Raw genomic sequence first — 11,408 nt, 5'->3', positions numbered from 1 at the left:
AATCTTTATCGATCGAGACGGTTGGCACATGTAACATGTTTCCTCACTCACCACCTACCTTGAGTCGTGATGATGGATTATGTAGAAGTAGGTTGAGAAATACTAAGACGACCAAACCAACACATGTCATCAGTTCATGAAGACACTATATTGGACAGAGCTGTGTAGGCAGTTGTAGAATACCCGGTTGGAATTTGCATGACTAGTTCAACCTATTGTGGAGACCTTGTGACATGGCTCACAATCGTTCAGGTATATTCATTCTTTATCTTCTCTTAAATCCTAAGTTTTTAGATTTTTTAATAAATTTTCTTTTAGATTATATCACTAATTTGTATTTCTTCGTATCATATCTTCGATGTAGTGAAAATTCCCATTTTGCCATTTGGTAAATAAAGAAGGAACGAATTGAGCGAAGAAATTTCTTTTCAATTAGTTTTTCATCATGGCTCTACACTAATATATATACGTTTTACAATAATAATATAATACTCATCGAGTGGATACGTTACGTAATAATTACATAATGACATTTAAATTAACATTCAGTAATTGGAAGAGAGAGGATTATTAATATTCAAAGTAATCAAGAAGTTGCTATGTTGCGTAATATAAGAAACAAAGAAGGAATAGAATTTTACCGGATGGTCAATAGGATAGTAGTTACGTTCGATGCCTTATACTTTCGATTATCAACAGTACTGTTAATATTTCTATTACTGTATGATTTGCCCTGACAAATTCATTTCGCCGTGCTAATAACATATGGCAACTTGAACCGATATACACATGTGTCAGGTTATTATTATTATTATCTTATTACTTTGAAATATTAATTCACCAAAGCCTCATATTGATAATAATCATGTCTAATTGTACTGATTATATTTGATCTCTTCTCATGTTCACAAACTTTACCCTTGTCTGTCTTTATCACTTTGTTTTTATATTACAAAAAATAGGATATGCGAACTGTCGAACGAACTAGTGTTAATCTACAATGTGTATGTTCTTATGACATCAAAACTTTTGATCAATTTAAACAACACTATCCAAAAATATTTCCACAAAATATTGTTGTAAAAGATTCAGATATGCATGCTGCAGCTGAGAATGCTCGAAGAATTCGTAGTTACAGAAATATTTTTCGTGAATGCATTGTAAGTTTGTTAGTTGTGTTAATATCATATATCTATTGTATAATTTATCATATATCTCTTCAGTTATTTCTTCAAAGTGGTTACCTTTTACTAAAATCATTTTCATAGACAATTATCTAAAATATTCAGTTCATCAATATTTGCTTGGTAATTTTATTCACAGAGAGTTGAAGATACTCGTAAGCTACTAGTATTTGACCACAGATGCATTAGAAATATTGCTGGAATCTGCTGGGATCATCGGGTAAGTAATAGTGAGGTTAGATGCAGGGTATTAGGGATTGATGATGAATCAGTTGACGAGGTTGTGAGTCTTCATCGACTGAGGTGGTTGGGCCACGGGTTGCGTATGCCTGAACACCGATTACCACGACGTGCAGTGCTAACCGGTGTTAGGGATGGTTGGAAGAAAGTTAGGGGCCATGTTGGTAGATGCAGACTACTTGGTTGGGGTTCGAGTGACTATCGTAACCAATCGTTGGAGACTCTTGGTGACGTGGCTCAGAATCGATCACAATGGCGTAGGTGCATACACTCTGTCTTCCCTTAAATCGCTTCATATCTTTGTTTCTACTAATTCTTTCTTCATTTACTATGTCCTTATATGCAAACTTTCTTTTATATATTACAACCACTGAATTAACTACTTCTATGAATCCGGTGTTCATGTTGTTTTGCTAATGTTGTATGGCAACTTGGACCAATGCATATATATGCTTGGTACTACGTTGTAGCTGACTGACTGACTTATTCACAGAGAAAATAATCTTTCATGTGCTTCTTGGTTATTTATTTATTTAAACACATAAACATTGATACAAGGAGGCACCAAATAGATATGCGCCACACCAATCATTCGATTTATGTGAGGGCTGGGATACTGTTCGGGTGCCCAGACCTATGCAGGTGGTTTTCTTAGGGAACTACACTCGGAGCCTTTGGCCTAAAGGTCTGATCCACAAGGCAGTGGAACAACGTGAGGAGATGCATTCCCATGGTAGCCAGTGACCAGCGATTGGTTCATACCTCATTTATTCCCGCAGGATACTGGAGCCCATGTACACCAGTGGTTTGGAATCAGGGTTTTCCAGCTGTCCTAGGTGGATCCTCTGTATCCACCAACCCGGTTAAAACGCCGGACACAACATCACCGTTATTCTGTCACTTCATTATTGTATATTCTATTCGTGTCATTTTATAATTCATTTATTTATTCGTTTTATTCTTTTTTCTGTTTTTATATGTTGTGATCAATAAATAGAATATATTGAAGTTGTTCACTTTACCGAGTGAGACCATCGCAGCGAAACGAGCGTTTGCAATGAAAGCAGCCAAAGCCAGAAGTTTTAATAATAACAATAATGCTAAAGTGTCATCATCACCAACACGATCACCCCCACCGACGACGACAACACCAACTGAATCATCTCATTTGGACAAACCAACTCTGCAATCTTCTGCCACAAAAGAGGAAAATAAGGATAAAGAGGAACCAGTTAATTCGTCAATGGATACTAGTCTTCCTGCTCCTCCGGCTACCGTTGCAGTCATCACTACTCAATCCGAATGAATGGTATACATGAAAACTGTTCATCAAGCAGACATGAAATTTCTCTCTCTGAGTCTCGCTTGTCGTTTTGTAATGAGTGTTGAATGGACAGTAAATTTATACCTGTGCATTTATGTTATTCACACTGCTAAATTGATTATTCCTAGCGTTTGTGGCAATAATAATTATTATGGTTATTAATATAATTGCTAATGTGTCTAGCACAACATGTGACGGGCTGATACTGATACACTGTGTGTTACGCGCTAACCCCCTCTCAATCGACTACTTGAGCGAGAACACAAGAGTGAGTGAAAAAGTGTATTGGGCTACCGAATGAAATGCAAAAATACTCATTCGTATATATATATATATATATATATATATATATATATATACCACTCTAATCCTTAGGAAATTGGTCCATTTTTTAGTCAGTGAAATGCACTTGCCCGTTAAGTGACTTCTGATTTCCATCGATTGATCTTCTCATTACGTTACTTCTGATTGGCTCTCCATATCATCTTTCCTTGCTCAAAAATAAATCTTGCCTCTTGGATTTAACTGAAGGAGTTGAAAGAAATGTCGTTTTCTTGAAGTCTGGCCATCACTTCTTCCGCTCTAATCCTGGTGCTCCAAACTGGCTATATCAATTAAATAATCTAGTAGCAAGTTCGAGCTAAGAGGTTCTTTATCCGAATTTAATCGCCTAACACATGTGTGTTTTACATGTCATTCATTAGGAAACTGATGTTCAATTCTCTTCGCCTTGGTTTTATAACCTCGTCTTCTTTGTGGATATGAAGTCGGGATATTTCTAATTTTCACCTTCATCACGGTTGATAATCCAATATTTTTAGAGAGGCTAGAGTAGGAGAGATAAAAAAATTATTAAGGAGAGTCGTAATTTCCTTTTTCACAGTATTATAGTGGTTGTTATTGTAAGCCGCCTACCTGACTCCAGTCAATCTAAATCCTGATGAAACTTGAGACATATTGTAAACAGCGGATTGAATATGTGAAGTGTGTGTGTGTGCGTGTTGAATTTGATACTGCATAAATCGATATAGGTCTAACATTGTTTCAATATTCGATCAGTAAGATCGACAAATAATTACATTCTATGTTGATAAAACCTTATAGTTAATCATCTGAGTATACACAGTCAGTCAGTCAGGCACATATATGCATCGGTCCAAGTTGCCATACCTCATTAACACAACAAGATGGACACCGGATTCACATAAGTGGTTAATTCAGAGGTGGTAATATATAAAAGAAGGATTGCAATAAGGATATAGTACAGGAAGAAAGAATTAGTTCGTAGAAAGAAAGATATAAAGCGATTTTAATCTCTTAGTTTAAGAGAAGACAGAGAGTGTATACACCGACGCCATTGTGACCGATTCTGAGCCATGTCACCAAGAGTCTCCAACCATTGGTTACGATAGTCACGCGGACCCCAACCAAGTAGTCTGCATCTACCAACATGGCTCAGACTAGAAGTTAGTGTCTTCAAGCACTGATGCCACGTTTTGGTTTGGCCGCCCATCTAACCTCACTATTACTTACCCGATGATGCCAGCAGACGCCAGCAATATTTCTAAGGCATCTGTGGTCAAATACTAGTAGCTTACGAGTGTCTTCTACTCTTAAAGGCCATGTTTCACCGCCGTAAAGTAAAACAGAACGGACTGCCGCGCAGTATACTCGTCCTTTTATTGATAGACGGATATCTCGCCTTCGCCATAGGTGACGTAAGTTGGCAAAAGCCAAACGAGCTTTTCGAATCCGTGCTGAGATTTCGTCCGATACCAACCCATTAGGGCTGATCAGACTTCCAAGATAAGTGAAGTTGTCGATGCGTTCGACTACTTCATTCCCTATCCTTAGTTTAGGTGTTAACACAGACCAGTCCTGAAGCAACAACTTGCATTTAGAGAGAGAGTAGCGCATTCCAAACATTCTGGCATTGTTGCTCAGTGCTACCAAAAGACTGCATTTTGTCAGCGTCTTCACCAAACAGGACTATATCATCTGCGTATTCCAAGTCGATAAGTGGACCTCCTGGAAGGATCTCAATACCCGAGAATTCAGTCGACGAGAATGTTATTCCTATCAATAGGTCTATGATGAAGTTAAACAAAAATGGAGTAAGTGGACAGCCTTGACGGACACCACTTGAGGTTGCAAAAGTAGATGACAGTTCGCCATAAGCTCTGACTCAACTGGTAGTGTTCGAGTAAAGAGCCTTCACAAGGTTTATGTACATCTGGGGTACGCCTTTCAATGACAGACACTGCCACAGAATCTCGCGGTCTACCGAGTCAAATGCTGCATTTAAGTCAAGAAAGACCATCATTGTCGGACGCCGATAAGTATGCCTATGTTCTATAACCTGACGAATGGTGAATATATGGTCGATGCAGCTACGACCAGGTCTGAAGCCAGCTTGATTCTCTCGTGTTTGCAGTTCACGAGTCTTAGCTAGGCTTCTGATAATTATCGAGGCTAGTATTTTAGACATCATATTAGTTAAACTAATCCCTCTGTGGTTGTCACAAGATGATTTTGACCCTTTCTTATATATTGGGACGATAAGTGATTGTGACCAGTCAGATGGGATAACGTCTGACGCCCAGATCTTAGCTAAAATATTAGTCAACCTAATCGCTAAAATTGGTCCACCATCCTTAAAGACCTCTAGAGCCAATCCATCTGGACCAGCTGTCCTTCCTCGTTTCAGATTAACTATAGCCTTTTGAACTTCTGCTAGAGTTGGGGGATCTACTTCAATGTTCCATCCACACTGTCTGGGAATGGAGGGTAGTTGTAGAGTAGCTGAAGGCCAGCTGAAATGTTCCGCCTATCGTTCTAAACGTCTGGACTGAGAGCAGATGAGGGTATTGTCTTTTTCCGAAATAGTCCGACTCACACTTATTAATTCCAGTTTCTTTTATTAGTCTGTAGAACTGTCTTGTGTTCCCTATAGCCGCCACCTTTTCCATCTCTTTTGCTTTCGTTACCCACCACTGCTCACGGTCGTTCCTTAGACTTTTGCTTAACCTAGATCTGATTTGTTGTCGCTCTTCATCGTGTTCAGAGCCTGATGGGATGAGTTTACGAGAATCCATCAGTGTGATAGACCTTGAAGAAATCCACTGGTTCTTTGTAACTCTGTGGTTTAAGTCACTAATAGATTTCATTGCTGTTTCCACAGCTGTTTGTATATTTTTCCAAGCAACATGTGGGTCAGCCTCGTTTTCAGAACTACCTAAGTGTGACCTCAGTTGTTCCTGGAACCTACTTTTGGTTTTCTCGCTACTCAATTCAGTTCTAATGGGTCTTTTTAATGTGGCTTTTTTGCGTCCAGTGAGGCGCAAGCAGATGCGTGCTCGTACTAGGGCATGGTCGGAGTCCAAGAAGGTACTCCAGAATGAGCGACAATCTTCTGCCGACCCTCTCCAACTATGACTGATGGCAATATGGTCTATTTGAGTCCATCGTTGGTTTGGTGTAGGGGGTCTCCATGTTAGACAATGTCTCTCCTTATGCTTAAAATTTGTGTTTGCTAAAAATAAACGATTGTCTGAGCATAGTTGCAGCAGACGATCACCATTATCTGTTTGCTGAGCCGGGATATTAAAATACCCACCTAAATGCCTTTCTGTTTGGTTTAAACTACCCATCTGGGAATTAAAGTCACCCCCTACGAGTACTATGTCTGAACGTTTAGCTTTCTGTAGAAGTTCGGACAGATTTCTGTAAAATTCATCTTTCACATCATCTGAGCTGCAGTCAGTGGGAGCGTAGGCAGAAACGACGAAAAGGCAACGACGTGTGTCCCTGTCCTTCCGAGTTCTTACGTAGCCGTTTAGCCGAACAGCACATAAACGACTGTTAACGGGGATCCACTCTAGCAGTGCTTGTTCCGCCCTCATGCTTAGTGCTATGCCTACACCTGCCAGTCCACGAGAACTGGCCATCGGGTCACCAGATACACGGAGGGTGTATCTCGTTGGCTCTCCGTTTTGCCGAGGTGAGGTCAAGTGAATGACCACACTGGGATCCTGTATACGTGTTTCGGAGACACAGCATACATCAATGGTAAGAGACTCTAGGGTTTTAGCCAAGGAAGCCTGCTGACCGATTTGACATAGGGTTCGTACGTTGAAGGCTCCAATGAGTAGTGTGGAGCGAGGTTTCAGTAGACCTGGGACAGTGTTTTGAGCACTAGAATCGTTGGCTATGGTGACACTTGAGGGGGAAGCCGAAAAAGGAAGTTTAGAGGTGAAAGTCTACGTAGGAGGAATAATAGGAATTGAAGAGGGAGGTTGATTATGAATACAGTGGTCTTGAGTGTTGTTAGAGGTATGAGGGCGGTTATCACTTCCCGGTTGCCCACACCGTGGAAGGGTTCTTCTGGAGGTACCTGAAAAGGAAATTGGATTATAGGGGGTCTTAGTGACCTGAGAGCGTGACCGCAGTACCCAAGGGACAACTGCTTGAGGTCGGTCACACACGACCTTTTTATGGGTAATTTTGGTGTTAGCTCCGTACTTGTTGAGACCTTACCGCCGGAGACGGATACTCGTGGGATAAGGCGAGGTGTGAATTTTTAGGGTCGACCTTTTCTAACCCCACCCATCCTTGTGGGAAGGCAGCATCGCTGTCATGCTGGTTGTCTGAAGGAAACACCTTACTGCTGTCACACCTCTGTACAGTCAGCAGTACGACTTCGCCTTCGGACCTTGGGTTTGTTGCTTTTAGTCTTACCGCTCTTCAACCGACCTGTCTGACATGGTAGGACCTTGAGGAACGGTTGTTCCAGCCAGTATAGCTCGGTTGCTTCATCACGATAGGCAAGCCCGACCACCACGTCAAGGTAGCAACAACGGTCGGGATGTAAGATGTTAAGCTTACAATAACCGTGAATTTGACGTTTATTAACATCCTCTACATGTTACTCTGTACATGAATCAAAAGAATGATCTATGAATTTGTTAAAATGAGGATAGATTACCTGTTTCTTCTAAACCTTTACAAGGACTGAAATACATTTCTTTAAGTCCCCCGCGTAGATCTCAGTTACGGTTAAGATTTTCATTTGTGAATTTCGTACTAAAAACCTATGAATCACGTGAAAATAGATTGATGACTTACTTTCATAAATAGACAAGGTATTGGCTAATCCTGACCTTAACTCCATCAGAGTGTTTGTGAAGTTAACTGATTTGCCCAACATCATTAGTTTAGTGAATTCAATTGGTCACATCCGCCGAATATGAAATTGATACGCACTATACATCAAGAAATCTTAATTTGTACATGCCTAGGTAATTCATGTTACAATACTGGGTAATAAGTTTATAAACGGTCAAAAATAACACCAACAGTGAGTTATTAAGAAATAAACTGACTAAATAGAAGGTAAACATTTCAATAGTTGAATTCATGAGTCTAGAGGTTAAGCGCGCGAGACTGAGGGTCCTTGGTTCGAGTCCCGCGTATGGGATAGTGGATGCACACTGCTGAGAAGTCCCGTACGAGGATGAGACGGTCGTCCAGTGGTCTAGCTTGGATCGACTCATGAATTCAACTATTAAAATATAAACATTTGTTGACTTTCAGTAGAATCGGTTTTATACTTCTATGGTAGTAAGCGCATTGAATATCGTCATCCTATTAGCCTTAGATGCTGTGATTTAGACAATTAATCAACTAACATGAAAGTATATGTTAATTTTGAGCGATTGCATGTCCGTACATCGATCTTTGTCTATCCTCTTCCTATTGGTTATAAAATACAGATAGTCAATCAATGATCATAATTGATTGACATTCATAAAATACACACATTTGAGCATTTTTACTCACATGCACATGTTCACTTCTCAGTATGATTGGTTGCCTCTCTGTCTGTCGTGCTTATGGTTTTTATTGATTATTAACAAGACACTGTTCGAATAACGGCTGTTCTGGTTATTGAATATTTATTCTCAAATAAATTCATATTCCTACGGTGTATGCTACTTATGTTTGTCGACATAAGAGTAGTGTATAACATCAATAGGAAATGGAAAACCTGATAGCAGAAGTTTGTGGGGGTCAACTTGAAGAAAACAGAAAGTTAATATGAATTAAAAGAATCATACAGTATGTGAAGGAGAAATGATAGAAATTTGTCAAATGGAGTATTTAATGTATGGTTCTTATATTTTGCCAAGAGATTCTATAATTTTGTACATTTGATTACCCCCACCTATGTTCTTGTTCGTTACAGTGAGTTAACGGGATATCATAGAACTAGGGTCAAATGGAGAGGAATTAGCCTCTACACTTGTACATTTTTTGTTTAGTCACTTATTTCTAACAAAGGCTATTATTAAAATTTCTCTCTTTTTAAAATACTTATCCACGAGCCCACTGCTGGTGAAACTCACGACATTTAAGCTTCTCTGAAATTATTCAGAATTCAGTACATTAGTAGTGCTTGGGACACAGGTTTTAGAGAGTCTTAATAATAAATAGTTCTCGTGAAATTCATTGTGTAACTACCCTCTTATAGAGTGAATTTACTGTCTATTGTGGTGTAAAATGAAACATATTGCTTGCCAATCTCATATATACATTAGACATTTTTCTATGATAAAACTTAAAAGTCACTCTTTCCAGTGACATGTGCTTTATTGCAAATGATTAAAACAAGAATGAATCAATCAACCCGACCTTAGAGCTTTGGTTGTGCAACTCAAAAGTGCATGGATTTCATCAGTTAAAGTGTACTATAAAAATTGCTAATAAATTTCTAAGTTCTTTCGAAAGCATCCAATTCTTGTCATTATAAAGTAAACAGTGATAACGTCTAACACTTCACATAACACAGATCAATTAATGACGTTCAGTTTTAGTTCAAAGAAATCGTAGTGTTAGGAGTTAATTGTTGAGGTAATGCAGTAAGACTTAATGACGACAATTTCAATGTAATAAACGATTAATTAGAATGTTCATCTTGAGCAGTAAAGTTCGTTTATACTTGCAGTAACAAGGTGTTGTTTGGAAGTAGTTGACAGGAAACCCTAAACCTAGGTTTCATGTACCTTCCCGACAGGTGCCAAACACCTAAAGTTAAGATTATCCAGTGAGGGTTAGATTGAGGTACAATAAAAAACACCATTAATCACTAAACCATCAAAACCTTGTGAATATAGAAGAAATATCGATCAACATTTAGCAGGGTGACGACAATATGATTTCATATAGATAACTTTTAATATCTAGTCGATAATACTCAAAGAGATCGGTAGTTTCGAAATAATGATGTTCTACGAATCACTATTACCACTATTCTATAAAACACTTTAGTATATGCAGTAATGAGGCGTGAGTTAAACGACGCACGAATTCACATAATCTACAGCCACTTGACATTAAATTTTATCTAAATGTAACTAATGAATAGAGAATTTTAATGACGAACCAAAATGTCAGTTTTAATAATTTCGACAAGTACTATCATTACTACTTATCTACACGATTTGAGTAATATGAATTTCTTGATTAATGAGAATGAGTGCTATTTTCGCGTCAAATATTGTGGCTTGGATGACATTGCGTGTGATATTACAATTAAATTAAGTAAACCATAAGATGCCCCAGAGTTACACGATGGTTTAAATTCAGACATCACTTGGACTCTGTACTCCCATTTCTAACTCTGTCAGGTTCACCTTATTTATTTTATTTGAACACATATATTGGTACAGGAGTGCGCCAAAGATATATGTGCCACAAAACAATGAGAATTTAAGAAGGAGAAAAGAAAAAAGTAAGGAACGTAAAAAAAAAGCAATAACGAAGAGATTGGTGTAAGGAAGTGTAATAATAGTAATAGTGGGGGAACAGAAAGGTACAATCAGAAGAAATCTTTCAGTTAAGGAAGATACAACCACTTTTTATGGAGAAAGTAAAAGGTTACAGCAGGATCGCCACTGGCTTCTATTATGAGCCATATCTGATAACGTCTCTAGCCACTGTGTAGCACCATCCCTCGGACCCCAAGCAGGGAGTCGTGAAGGACCAACAGGCGCCAGTCCTTTGCATCTTTCTTTCATGCCACGACACCATGTCATGCACTGACCACCTCTCCGCTTCTTCCAACCAGTCCCAGAGTCGGCAAATAATGCACGACGTAAAATTCTCTGGGACGACATTCGTAGAACATGTCCAAGCCACCGAAGTCGGTGTTTCAAGATGGTGACACCAGTTGGATTATCGTCTCTGTGCCCGAACATACGATGCCGAACCTCTGCATTACTAATATGGTGTTGCCACTGGATGTCAGCAATCCTTCGGAGACAGCGATGATCGAACACAGAGAGTCGTCTAACGTCCTCAGGGTCTCCGGATAAACGCACGTAAAGCTTTTTGAAGCGACAGGTGGAGAGAGAATTTGTAGTACTTCACCAGAGTCTTGAATACGGGTCTCGGATATATATAACAAACATCAATATTAATACTTTCTAAATACATACCCAGCCCTATCTGTTGTCCGACCTGCATAAATGTGCGAACGTTGAAGGCAGCCAGTTTGAATGGTACACGTGGTTTCAGAAAAACTGCTTCAGTACTCATATTCGGTGGTAACGTACAATTTTCAGCCGGACAGTGACTCGAGAACGTTTAGATACAGTCGAATT

At 39.2% G+C, this 11,408-nt stretch overlaps 2 protein-coding genes across 2 annotated transcripts in view; one reads left to right on the top strand and one right to left on the bottom strand.

The window, feature by feature from the left end:
• MS3_00009464 (uncharacterized protein) overlaps positions 1-2,910 on the top strand; it is a 30,115-nt gene extending 27,205 nt beyond the window's left edge. Inside the window, exons 23-24 of the mRNA XM_051217844.1 lie at positions 963-1,160; positions 2,422-2,910. Of these exons, the coding sequence (XP_051064270.1) occupies positions 963-1,160; positions 2,422-2,730 (507 nt within the window). The 3' untranslated portion in view covers positions 2,731-2,910. The remainder of the gene's footprint in view (positions 1-962; positions 1,161-2,421) is intronic.
• Positions 2,911-3,110: 200 nt separating this feature from the next.
• On the bottom strand, positions 3,111-11,197 carry MS3_00000759 (uncharacterized protein). The gene is made up of 2 exons (XM_051208405.1): positions 7,733-11,197; positions 3,111-3,574 (listed from the first exon to the last, which is right to left on the bottom strand). The coding sequence occupies exon 1, from the start codon at positions 11,001-11,003 to the stop codon at positions 10,665-10,667; it is 339 nt and encodes a 112-aa protein (XP_051064269.1). The 5' UTR covers positions 11,004-11,197; the 3' UTR covers positions 3,111-3,574; positions 7,733-10,664.
• Between the last annotated feature and the right edge of the window lie 211 nt (positions 11,198-11,408).

This window comes from Schistosoma haematobium, chromosome 7 (assembly GCF_000699445.3).
Source record: "Schistosoma haematobium chromosome 7, whole genome shotgun sequence".
Lineage (NCBI taxonomy): Eukaryota > Metazoa > Platyhelminthes > Trematoda > Strigeidida > Schistosomatidae > Schistosoma > Schistosoma haematobium.
This window is presented reverse-complemented; position numbering and strand designations above follow the sequence as displayed.